At 45.0% G+C, this 13,025-nt stretch overlaps 1 protein-coding gene across 1 annotated transcript; it reads left to right on the forward strand.

The window, feature by feature from the left end:
- The first annotated feature begins 7 nt into the window (after nt 1-7).
- On the forward strand, nt 8-11,789 carry EIF4A3 (eukaryotic translation initiation factor 4A3). Its single transcript, XM_019982193.2, has 12 exons — nt 8-249; nt 2,225-2,297; nt 2,918-2,984; nt 3,775-3,837; nt 4,659-4,791; nt 4,995-5,075; nt 6,288-6,429; nt 7,295-7,433; nt 8,055-8,170; nt 11,033-11,140; nt 11,241-11,368; nt 11,549-11,789. The coding sequence occupies exons 1-12, from the start codon at nt 81-83 to the stop codon at nt 11,563-11,565; spliced, it is 1,236 nt and encodes a 411-aa protein (XP_019837752.1). The 5' UTR covers nt 8-80; the 3' UTR covers nt 11,566-11,789.
- Nucleotides 11,790-13,025: the final 1,236 nt, after the last annotated feature.

Consider the following 13,025-nt stretch of genomic DNA (forward strand, 5'->3'; position numbering starts at 1 on the left):
ACTTCCTGGCGGCGGCGGCGCGGGGCCTTGCTTCCGCTTTCCGCTACGGCGCGCGCTCGGCTCTCAGCCCGTTCGGTATCATGGCGGCTACGGCCACGATGGCGACCTCGGGTTCGGCGCGGAAGCGGCTACTCAAAGAGGAAGACATGACCAAAGTGGAATTCGAGACTAGCGAGGAGGTGGACGTGACCCCCACATTCGACACCATGGGCCTGCGGGAGGACTTGCTGCGCGGCATCTATGCCTACGGTAGGTAGGTGGGCTCGGGCCGCAGACTGGATGCGCCCACGGAGAGAGCAGGGGCCCGACCGGGGCTGGGGTCCGAGACTGGGAGTCCTGCGGCCCTGGGGGCTGGCGGTCGGAGGTGAGGCCTAGCCCGGGGGCCCTACCCGCGTTTGTGTCGGCTGGTTCAAGGGTTCTCTCGGCAGGGCGTCGTGCTGGGTCCCGCGAGGGCTGCAGGGTTCTCTGTGCACTCCCAAGTCATTCATTCAGTGGATGACTGTCTTGTAACAGATGCTAGAACGTGCGCGGCTGTAGGCACTGAGGGCTTAGCAGTGAACCAGACAGGCCTAGGGAGCTTAAGTTGCATTTGGGAAAAAGTGGTAATGGCTACGAAGAAAATAAAGCGGGTTAACTGAATCAAGCATGACTGGGTGAGGAAAGAGTTAATAGGGTAGTTAGGTTTGGGACCTCCCAGGCTGGCATTTGACCTGAGACCTGGAACAAAGCCCGTTATGAGTAGATTATGGTAGAACCGAGCAGAGAGAGAAGCTGGTCCCAGAGCCCTGCAGCCTGAAGCCTTGTGTATTCCAGAAAGAAAAAGAATTCCCCTTGTCCTGGGAACCTAGGGGCAAGATTGGGGCGCGGGGAGGGGTACAGCCAACAAACGTGGTGCCAGATGATGAAGAATTTGAATTTTATTTCTGAGTCCAGTGGGAGGCCTCTGGAGGGTTCTAAACAGGGAAGTGGTGGGATCAGATTTACAGTTACAGAGGTGGTCCTGGGTATCTGAAAACGGGGGGAGGCGAGGCAGGAGAGGAATCAGGGAATGTTAAGAGGCTTTTGTTCCAGTCCAGAGAAACGATGATGGAATTGTGTTGGAAATGGGAGTGCTGACGGGGTTTGACTGTGGGTTGAATGTGAGGCTCAGAGGAAAGTCCTGGGTGTGTGAATAACTGGGTAGGTGATGATGCCCTCTCTTCTGGTGGGGGGCACTGGAGGGAACTCTTACTGGATGAGTGGAGCTTGAGGGACCTGTGAACTATCCAGTGGGACATGTAAAGGAGGCAGCTGGGGAGCCTGAGAAGAGGTAGGGTTGGGGATGCAGATGGGAGTGATCAACACTTGTGCTTAATGCCTGGGACTGGGACAGACATTTTTCTATCCAACAGTCTCTGACACTGTGACAGTTCAGCACAGAGAAAGTGCTGAGGGAATGGGAGTTGGAGAGCCATAGCAGCCAGGCCTGGTAGTGTGGCTGACAGCCCTATCTGCCTCTGGGCATCCAGGACATCGCTGCCCTAAAAACACTGTTTTTAGTTTCCCAGTCCATGTGCTGGGTCATCTTGAGGGGTTTAATTCATCTGTTATATTTGCTTTTGTGTTAGATAGGAAAATGTATTATATTTTAGAAAACTACCAGAAATTGAAGTATGCTATGTTTATTTTCTTGCATTATAGAGGGATGGTGGTGTAGTTCATGTAGCTGCATCAAGCAGGAATGTGATCCAAGCAGTAGATGAAATGGAGTTCTAGGTGATATAAACAACTTGCAGACTTACTACTGGTTGGGAGTGGTGACTACAGTACTGATTGGTTTATCCTCCTTTTTTACCTTAAAAAGTAACGTCACAGAACCCCCAGCAGTGCAGGTTATTGTAATGTAGCCAAACAACACACAAGTAATTGGAGTAAAGTGTGAGCCTCCCTCACCCCCATTCTCCAGGAGTAACCACATTCTTTTTTTAACCTCAGGTCTCTCTGTTTTGCAACAATGTTCCTTAGAGATTGTTTCTGTATAAATAAGATTATGTGTTGGTATGAAAATCCCCTTCAGCCTAGTACTTCATTCAGTAGTTTATTCTGAGCTTAGTATGTTGGACATTGGGTTACGAGTAGGTGGGGAATTTTAAAAAGATACCATCTTCCCCACAAGGAGCTCCAGTTATGGTTTTAAGTATGCTGTCCTAGTGGCTAGAGCTCATTTTTTTGTTTTAATTTACAGGTTTTGAAAAACCATCAGCAATCCAGCAGCGAGCTATTAAGCAGATAATTAAAGGAAGAGATGTCATTGCGCAGTAAGTCTGCTCATGCAATAGGAGTCAGGCTCTAGTCAGCCCAGGAATCTGTAGTTTAGTGCTTCTCCATTCAAACGCCTTTACCAGCTCTTGACTGGACTTCAGCTGTGGGCTGTTTTTATTTTTGTGTCCTCCACTCTAGAAAGCATTCTTTTTTTTTCTTTAAGCCAGATTTACTTACTTATTGTTTGGCATATACATTAATACTCTTTTAATAGCTTTGTTTCTGATTTGCCTTATTTTTAAAGACTCATTTACCAAAAAAAAAAAAAAAAGTCTGAAATTGTAGAAAAGAGTTATATAAAAGGTAATCCTTTGCTGCTGCCTGGAACACCCATTCTACAGATTCTGCAGTTCTGTAACCCCCCGATGCAAAGGCCACTTTTACTGTCCTTAACACCTGTGATTTAAAGGTTGTGCCTAAGTCCTGCCCCCTTGTGGTTAAGATGTTGGTTAGGGCATTGGGGTCAGTGAAGGGGGGACTCTCCTTGGAAGAAGCTGCCTAAGTGCTTCTGCAGCCCACCGCCTCAGAGCACTGCTGCAGCAGGGGTTACATGAATGGGAGCAGAGGCATGTAGCCCAGCATTCTACATCCCATTTATCTGTGTTTTCTTTACTAGATCTCAGTCTGGTACAGGCAAAACAGCCACCTTCAGTATTTCTGTCCTCCAGTGTCTGGATATTCAGGTAATCTTAAACTTTAATCCTTGGAAATACTTCCTTTACCTTCTGTAACTACAATCTTCAAGAAGTACAGTTCTTAAATATATCTAGTTGTACTGAATAAACATATTTTAAGAGAATCTTAATTGTACACTAGTATCTGAGCTAATATCCTGTCAGAAATTCCTTTTTATTTAAACCGTTTTTTAAAATTTTATTGAAATGCAGTTGATTTGCAGTGCTACATTAGTTTCAGATGGACAGCAAAGTGGTTCAGATGTGTGTGTGGATATATATACACATATGTATATACTTTTAAAGATTCTTTTCCATTATAAGTTATCTATTTTATATATATAGTAGTGTGTATATTTTAATTCCAAACTCCTAATTTATCCCGCTCCCCAACTTTTCCCATATAATAACCATAGATTGTTTTCTGTGTCGTAAATTGGGAGGCTTTTGTTAACTAGTGGAAATCCTTGTCTGCAAACAAGAATCCTGACTAGTATACCTCATTATTGCTGCTTGTCTGGTTTAAGTAATATTCAGACTTGCTTACCTGAAATCAGATGTGTGGTTAACATGAGGTGATATTCAGAATAGATCTGAGTCTGAATATGTGCGGTCTACCTGGAGAAGGGAATGGCACCCCACTCCAGTATTTTTGCCTGGAGAATTCCATGTACAGAGGAACCTGGTGGGCTGCAGTCCATGGGGATGCAAAGAGTCGGACACAACTGAGCAACTAACACACACACCCCCCTCGAAAATACTGAGGTTCTCTATTTTCTGACAAAAATTATTTTCCTAGGTTCGTGAAACCCAAGCTTTGATCTTGGCTCCAACAAGAGAGTTAGCTGTACAGATCCAGAAGGTGAGATGGTGAAAGATGGCAGGGTCGCATTTGCAAGTACACTTGATCCTTGAACCACATGAGTTTGAACTGCATGAATCCCATTTATATGCAGGTTTTTAAAAATGAATATATACTACAGAACTGCCTGATCTGAACTTAGGTGGCTCCAAGGATAGGGAGGGCTGACTGAAGTCTGTGTAGATTTCTGACTAAGCTTGGGTTTTGGGGTGTCTGGAGTCCGTATATAGGTGTCATCCCTCTCTGCCATTCACACTGGTCAAGCCAACTGATTGACTTAATTGAATCTGTTTTGTCTCTTCTATTGGGTTTTTTCCCCCCTGATTCCTCATGTTTTGCCATAAATCACTGGTTTGTATGAAGTCATCTTTAGTTCTACTTGTATGATTCCCCTTAGTTTTTTGTAATCTTACAATTATAATTTTTTTCAAAAAAAAGTCCATCTTAATAAAAATAATTGTAACTATTTGGTCTTTATAGTGTAAACATTGTGGAAATGGAAATGTGTTTGTTAAGATGTTAATGTTGTCTCTGGGTGGTAGGATTGTGAATTTTGCATGCTTTCTTATTTTTCTATAGTTTCTAATACATACTGCTTTTATAATAAGAAAAACAGTAAAACTAACTTCATTCTGGTGCAGAAAAAAATGGAAGGAAGAGACTTAGGCTGTCTGTAGTTTTATGATAAAAGTAATAGCATAAATAATACCTGATGGTCGTTGTAAATTAGAAGCAGTCTTCATTTGGGGAGAGTGCAGGTGTTTCTGACTTTAGAGTGGTCTTGGCGCAGACCTTGGACATGAACCTGTGTTTTCATTCAGGGCCTGCTTGCTTTGGGTGACTACATGAACGTCCAGTGCCATGCCTGCATCGGGGGCACCAATGTGGGGGAGGACATCAGGAAATTGGACTACGGACAGCACGTTGTCGCCGGCACACCTGGGCGTGTCTTTGGTGATTAATTGCTTTTGTCTATAAAAAGAGCTTCAGTGATAGAGGACTATTTTCATTTTGATATGCTACCTGATAACTTTTTGCATTTGAGTAACTTTTAAGAAGTGGAGGGAAGGTCCCTGAAATGCGATGAATACTGGTTGAAATGGCTGGCTCTTTACTTATAACCTGACCTCTACTTATTTGGAAATCTAATTTTATAGATATGATTCGTCGCAGGAGTTTGAGGACACGTGCTATCAAGATGTTGGTTTTGGATGAGGCTGATGAAATGTTGAATAAAGGTATGAATAACAAGAGTTTTCTAGAATTGGGATGTGTTTCATGTATTTCTACTAAAATACATGAGGACAAATATGTGAGGACCCCTAAGTGACAGCAGTTGTGCTCTTAACACAGCGACTGGGAAATGTGTAATGACAGCTGTCACCGTGGCTCAGTAGCAGCTGTGACCAGTGCCTCAGAGTCTTCACGCCTCTGTTCCCTGCACACCCCTCTCTGCGGTCTTACTTCCACATCAGGGGGCTGGGTGGGTCATCTCTAGATATTCTGGTCGCCCAGTGTAAAGGGAATAGTTTCCTTCTCAGGAGTCACCAGTAACTCGTGGGGTTCTTCCCAGGTGTTTTTCTGGTCCCTGGTCCTTGAGCACTTCTCTTAGAACCTAGAGGCTAATGGTGTCCCTTGGAGCTGCCCTCCACCCCACGTCTGTCTGGGGCCCCTTACCTGGAGGTCCTGCTCATCAGCTGAGTTAAAGGTACAGTTACTACAAAGTGAGGTCTCTAGACCAGCAACATCTCTGTCAGCTGGGAATGCACTGGAAATACAGCGTCTGGACCCCTGGTCTCAGCAGTCAGGGCCTCGCAGCTGCCTGCCCCCTTCTTATGTGCTGTCTCCAAACCCCGTCCTGCAGAGGTGGTGGTGTGGTGACCCGAGGGTGAGGTCCTGCTTGCCAGCAGATTTTATTCATCCTGTACCCTGTGAAATAATGTAAACTAGTTGCATTCTTTAATAGGGAGGTTTTTTAAGTCAAGATATCACTGACATCTAACATTTTCAGGTGTGCAACATGACTCAGTATCTGTGGGAGATTGGTTTTGAATGGGAGGTTTTTAATTGAAGATTTTTTGGTGAAAATCCAGATCTCTGGATTTACTTAAAATATGGCAGGTTTGGCCACCATGGGTGTACATCCTCAGGGCACCAACAGCTGGAACTGAGGTATGACCACCTGGCAGAGGCCCAGGGTTATGGGCTCAGGTTTCTGTTGCTTTTAACTGTTGGCATCCAGGACTCTTGGGTGGGATCATGGTCGCCAGAGCACACCAGGGAGAGAAGAGGGGATGTGAGAATTTGGTCCAGCTCTGTAAGAAGATTCCTTGTGAAATCTCATACCTTAAAACCACAATGCTACACCTAATTAAATGAACAATTGATGTGCGACTTATGTCAGAGTGTACAGCCTTAAAAGTTCCTGTGTGTCTCATGCCTCATCCCAGGTTTCAAAGAACAGATCTACGATGTGTACAGGTACTTGCCCCCAGCCACACAGGTGGTGCTCATCAGTGCCACACTGCCCCACGAGATCCTCGAGATGACCAACAAGTTCATGACCGACCCCATCCGCATCTTGGTAAAACGGTGAGGACGCCCTGTTTCTCAAGAGAGACTACAACATAGCATAGTTGTATCAGGTTTTCAGTTCAGTTCTGTTGTTCAGTCGTGTCCAACTCTTTGCGACCCCATGGACTATAGCATGCCAGGCTTCCGTGTCCATCACCAACTCCTGGAGCTTGCTCAGACTCATGTCCATCGAGTCGGTGATGCCATCCAACCATCTCATCTTCTTTTGTCGCCTTCTGCCCTCAGTCTTTCCTAGCATCAGGGTCTTTTCCAGTGAGTCAGTTCTTTGCCTCAGGTGGCCAGAGTTTTGGAATATTACCATCAGTCTTTCCAATGAATATTCAGAACTGATTTTCTTTAGGATTAACTGGTTTGATCTCCTTGCAGTCCAGGGGACTCTAGAGTCTTCTCCAACACCACAGTTCAAAAGGATCAATTCTTTGGCTCTCAGCTTTCTTTATGGTCCAACTCTCACATCCATACAGAACATGAAAATTCTTTTAACTTTTTTCTTTTGAAAAGCAAGCTTTTATATATTCTCCTTTGATTCAGTAATTTCAGGTGTAAAAATTTGCTGATAGTATTTATTTATCAGTGAGATTATTTGTTGCTGGGAATAAAATGTGTATTCTATTAAACAGCCAAACATTTTGTTTAGAACCATATACAGGGTGTGGTTAAAGGTTCAGCCTAACCCTGAGCTTGGGCTCATGCAGTGGAAGTGGTGACTCCTGGGAGGATGTGGCAGGTGGGCGGGGTGGGGATCTAATGACCAGACTCCTGTGCTGCCAGGGTTCAGGCTGGCACCTGGAATGGCACCTGGGCTGTGTGCGCCTCGTTTGTGTTGGAGGGATGAGTTGATAAAATTGTCTTTGTCCTCCAGTGATGAACTGACTCTCGAAGGCATCAAGCAGTTTTTTGTGGCTGTGGAACGGGAAGAGTGGAAGTTTGACACTCTGTGTGACCTCTATGACACGCTGACCATCACACAGGCTGTCATCTTCTGTAACACCAAGAGGAAGGTGCGTGGTTGTCCTGGCTCTTTAATGTCCTTGTGGCAAAACAAAAAACGAAAATCATAGAACTTAGACTTTTTCTGTTGAAGGCCAGAAGTACATGTTTTAGGCTCTGGGTACACGGTCTCTGCAGCATACACTTGGCTTTGCCCTTTAAATCAAGTTGCTATATGTGATGGGTGGACAAGCAAGTATGTCCAGAGAACACGTGTACAGGGTGTTGGTCTGGTCCCATGATTGTAGGCTCGGGACCACTAGTGTGGATGGCACCGGAGCCTGCATTCTCTGAGCTCCCAAGTGATGCTGATGTGCAGGTAGAGCTGAGAACCCTGGCAACTTTCCTTGGAAAAGGAGGATTTGGACTACATTCCAAATAAGATTGGAATTTAAATTTCTAATGAACATTGACACACATATGTATGAATTTTTTTAAAGAGAATTTTTGCCCCAATATTTGCTGGGCAAATTTAAGTTTTCTACACATCCAGTGAAGATCGGTGTGAGTTTTAAGAACACTTGTTTTGTGAGTATTTGTATTGGTCCTGCAGGTAATTGACATGAAATCCTGAATCCAGTCTCTGGTTTGGTTTGTGAGCTTACGGCAGCACCTGTCTATTCCATCTGTAGGTTGACTGGCTGACGGAGAAGATGAGGGAAGCTAACTTTACCGTGTCGTCCATGCACGGGGACATGCCCCAGAAGGAGCGAGAGTCCATCATGAAGGAGTTCCGGTCAGGTGCCAGGTAGGTTGGATGCGCCCTCTGCTCCTGTGCTGAGGCCACTGGCTAGCATTTACGGGGTGTTACCTGAGCTCAGGGAGGTCGCTGACATGCTTGGTGAGCAGGGCAGCCACTGTGATGTGACAGACTAGGCTGAGGTGAGAACTAACCTTAACTAGAGGATCAGTTGTCTTATTTAGAAGCATATTTTTCTTGTTTCCAAAAAAAAGGGATTTTCTGTTTATCCTTTTTTATTGGTTTTAGCTTAATCTCACTGCAGCTGGCGAACCCACTTTGTATGATTTCTTTCCCTGAGTATGTATTCAGAGGTGCCTTGTGGCCCAGCATGGGGTTGGTTTAAGACCATTCTTTGTGCTCGGACAGGATGGGTTCTGCGTTGTGCTGGCGTCCTGTGTCCTGGCTGTGCCTGTTGGCTTTCAGTGGGTTAATTGTGTTTCTCAGACCTGCATCCTTACCCCTCTCCCCTTGACTCTGTTCCTTCTGTGTTGAGAGTGCTGGTCTTTCTCTTGGGGGTTCTGCTTGTGTGTCCAAGTTCAGAATTACTAGACGTCTGGAGGATTTAGCCGTTACCTTGGAAGTACCTGCCCCGCTTTACTCGGGCCTCTGTCCTGAACCCTGCTCGTCTCCGCCAGCCTCCTTCATGTACCTTTCTTCCTGCACATCTGGTTTCCAGACTTAAGCTTTGGATGGTTTCATGCAACCAGCATAGAGTTGGGTTTTGTTTTTCCTCTCCTTTAAAAAAAAAAGTTAGTTGGTTTATTTGGCTGCACCAGGTCTTAGTTGCAGCTCATGGAATCTTTAGTTGCGGCTTGTGTGGTCTTGTTCCCCGACCAGGGATTGAACCCAGGCCCCCTGAATTGGGAGCTAAGAGTCTTAGCCCGTGGACCACCAGGGAGGTCCCTGTTTTTCCTTTTCTTTTAATCTGATGATGATTGCTATCTTTTAATTGGAATATTTAGCCCAGTTTTGTTTAATGTAAATACTGCAGTTATTGTTTGTTGTTCAGTCACTCAGTTGTGTCTATCTTTAAGTGTATTTTACGTGTTATTTCTTTAGTTTGGATTTTATTCTTGTTATTCCTTTCTTCACTTTTTATTTTGGAAAATGTTTATATTTTATTTCTTTGTGTTATTTAGCTGCTGATGATGCTGAAGAGTTATCAGCAACTGTGGTTGATGGTACTTTTATCATCTCCCCTGAGGGTATAGAGAACTTGAAACCCTTGACTTCAGTGACCCTCCAGACTTCTGTTGCTGTTTTCATGTGTTTTAATTTACATGTATTTCAACCCCCACAAGACGTTTTTGCTTCATATGATGAAATGGGTATAATTCATATCATAAATGCTTTGTGCCACACTCGTTATTCTTCTCTCTTTCCTTTATCTCTGAGCAGTTTCTGTCAGGGCTGCATTTCCTTCTGCCTGAAGAATGTCTCTGTATTTTGTGTCATCTGGTCTCTGAAAATGTCTGCTGCTGCTGCTAAGTTGCTTCAGTTGTGTCCGACTCTGTGTGACCCCATAGACGGCAGCCCACCAGGCTCCCCCATCCCCGGGATTCTCCAGGCAAAAATACTGGAGTGGGTTGCCATTTCCTTCTCCAATGCATGAAAGTGAAAAGTGAAAGTGAAGTTGCTCAGTCCTGTCTGACTCTCAGCGACCCCATGGACTGCAGCTCACCAGGCTCCTCCGTCCATGGGATTTTCCAGGCAAGAGTACTGGAGTGGGGTGCCATTGCCTTCTCCACTGAAAATGTCTACTTCATCTTAAAACATCTCCTGATGTTGAAGGAGGCAGTCCAGCAGGGTTGGTCCCAGGAGTCCCGTGGACATCAGGCTCTGGGCGCTCGCATCCCTTACATGAAGCACCTGGTGCAGTTGGCCTCCCGTGTTTGGTGTTGTCTTGGTTGCCGTTGTTCCTGTCAAGACTCCACTCCTATGAAAACGGTGTCTTTTCTGCAGGCTGCTCCTTAAGTCTGTTTCATTTGTGTTTTGTTTCAGTGGTTTTCACCCTCACGGGTCCATGTGTGATTCGGTTGTGCTCCTCCCGTTTGGAGTTTATATGGCTCTTGGCCTCACCCCTCAGGTGGTGCTGTGGGTCCATTCTTTGCTCTCTCTCCGGGGCTCCAGTTCTGTGTGATTATCTGGTAGCAGCAACACCTCTCCTGTTTTTTTGAACTTTTTTTCCTGTTCTGTTGTCCCTTGAAACTTTGAAAGTTTCTATACCAGTGATGTCCAGTAGGAATGTAAATCAAGTAAACGTGTTATTTAATTCTGTATATTATTTCAACATACAGTCAGCATTAAAAATATTAATGAGGTTTTTTTGCCCTCCCCCCCTTTTTTTTGTACTAAGTATCCAAATATAGTGTGAATCTTACAACTTCAGGCAATCTCATTTCAGACCAGCCACTCGGGTGCTTTGTGAGCTGGTGGCCTCAGCATTGGATAGCGTGGGTCTGTGGTGTGTCAGATTCTGTCCTTTGAGAAGGACAGAGTGGTGTGAGTTGCACTTCTAATTAGAAGACACTGTGTGTGTTGTGCACCAAAATCAGTGAGGCTGGTGTACTTGATGTTTTGCTAGACAGAAGTAAAATGTCCTTTCCAAGTAGTGGTGGCTCTAAACAAATTAAATGTAGTAGAGTAAAAGATAGTCTATATATATGTGTGTGTATATATTTTTTATTTTAATGAGATAAACACATGATTTAAGTAAGTAAACCAAACACGCCTTCTGAATGGGGCTTTCTGGTGCTGTCCCGCACGCTTCAGCCTGCGGAGGGAACAGTATGAGGAGCCCTAGTGTGCTCATAGCTGGTCTGACCCTTTTCTGCTAGGCGATTGTCTCAAATGCCTTTCTTTCTGCAGCCGAGTGCTCATCTCTACCGACGTCTGGGCCCGGGGGCTGGATGTGCCCCAGGTGTCCCTCATCATTAACTATGACCTGCCCAACAACAGAGAGCTGTACATACACAGGTACGCCATGCAAGCTTCTCCTTGGTTTCATTCTTGTTGGTGGATGTACTGAAACCTTCTTTGCTATGTTTACTAAAGTGATTTTGCTTTATTCTTAAAGAATTGGGCGATCAGGTCGATATGGCCGAAAGGGTGTGGCTATTAATTTTGTAAAGAATGATGATATCCGCATCCTCAGAGACATCGAGCAGTACTACTCCACTCAGATTGATGAGATGCCCATGAACGGTGAGACCCTAAGTCTGTCTGTGATTGTTGTAGGAAGAACTTCTGGTTCCTAGTTTGGGGCACTTGAGGTTTTCCCATTTTGCTTTGTTTTTGTGAAGTCTTTTGTGAGCTTTTAGTTAACTTTATAAATTTTCATTTTGTTTGTATTATTTCTTATTGTTTATCTTTCTTCACTTTCAGTTGCTGATCTGATCTGAAAAATCTGCTCACTGGAGCCTCTTCATCTATTTTGTATCCATTTGGAAATATTTAGAGGCGGTTTCTATTTAATGGGGTTTGTGCGAACTCTATTCTCGAAGCACCTCCTTCCCCCCCACCTCACCCCAGAATGAACTCTGGAGATGGGGCCACCTTTTCTTACCCATGTGTAAATAATGCATTGCTTTCTTTTTCATTAAACATTTAAAACTTTTCCCATAAATTCTAATTTGTATTTCTTAAGGTGGACCCAGCTCTTACTGTCTGTATGATCTCCTTTTACTCTGAATTTTGACCTTTAAGATGGTGAAATAGAAATGGTAAGCTGCCTGGCCTCTCCATACTTCCCCAGATTGGTACTCGATCCCATTTCTTAAGGATGGCAGGTGTGGGAGTCAGACCATCAGCACTTTTCTTTGGGTTGGCCTGGGTCTGTGTGCCTGGGTGTAGAGAGCAAGATAGGATCCCTGGGCGTATAACTGTAAGGAACCGTTCACAGCCAGGCTTCTCTGGGTTAATGAGCCCACCTGTCATGGCTGAGGAGGGGCCAACAGGAAACCAGCCACAAGGGAAGACACCTGAGAAACTCAGCCTAAATCAGATGTTGTCAAATAAAGAAACAAATGCAGACGTCAATAGAAGTGTACCCTTGGGGATGATTTAGAAGCAGTATGTGATTTCCAAAGGTTTCATAACCATTAGCCCTGAGTGTTGGTGAAGATGTTGGTGCGTGATGTTCATGTGAGTAGGTACAGACTTTCTGGAAGGCAGCCAGGCTCTTGGGCAGTAGGAACCGTTGGAATACTCCCCTTTGAGGGAGTCACTGCCATCGGCAGTGGTCTGGAGTGCAGGCTGCACAGGTGTGCTCACCAGTGTCCCCCGGCACCAGGGAAAGGCCTGAAAGGGCTGTGCTGCGCCAGGGGTTGGGGAGGGAAGCGACGTCCTATCTGCACTGATGGACATGGGCGGGGGTTCTTGGTCGAGTGTCTGGGACTGCTAGTGTCACAAGGCCAAGTGGGTTCAGTTGCTCCCCATGGTGGCTAAGTGTTGGAGTTGGTGTGGAAATAACCCAAATGCCCACTGAACTGAAAGATGCAAGTACATATGATGGATATTGTTTGGCAATAGGAGGGAATGAAGAGCTGGCACATGTTGCGATTTGAACCTTGAAATAGGCTGAGTAGAACAAGCCAGTCACAAAGAGCCACACAAGTGCTTCTGTTTCTATTAAATGTCCTCAATTGGTAAATCCATAGAGACAGCGGAAACCAGTTTTCTGGGGGCTGAGAGGGAGTGACTGCTAAAGGGTACAGGGCTTCTTTGGGGGTGATGGAAATGTTCTGGAACTAGAAGTATGGTTGCACGATTCTATGAATATACTAGAAGGTACAGAATTGTACATTTTAAAGTGGTAAATTGTGTGGTATGTGAACTGTATCAAAAATCAGGTGGGGAATCT

Source organism: Bos indicus, chromosome 19 (genome assembly GCF_029378745.1).
Source record: "Bos indicus isolate NIAB-ARS_2022 breed Sahiwal x Tharparkar chromosome 19, NIAB-ARS_B.indTharparkar_mat_pri_1.0, whole genome shotgun sequence".
In the NCBI taxonomy this organism is placed as follows: Eukaryota; Metazoa; Chordata; class Mammalia; order Artiodactyla; family Bovidae; genus Bos; species Bos indicus.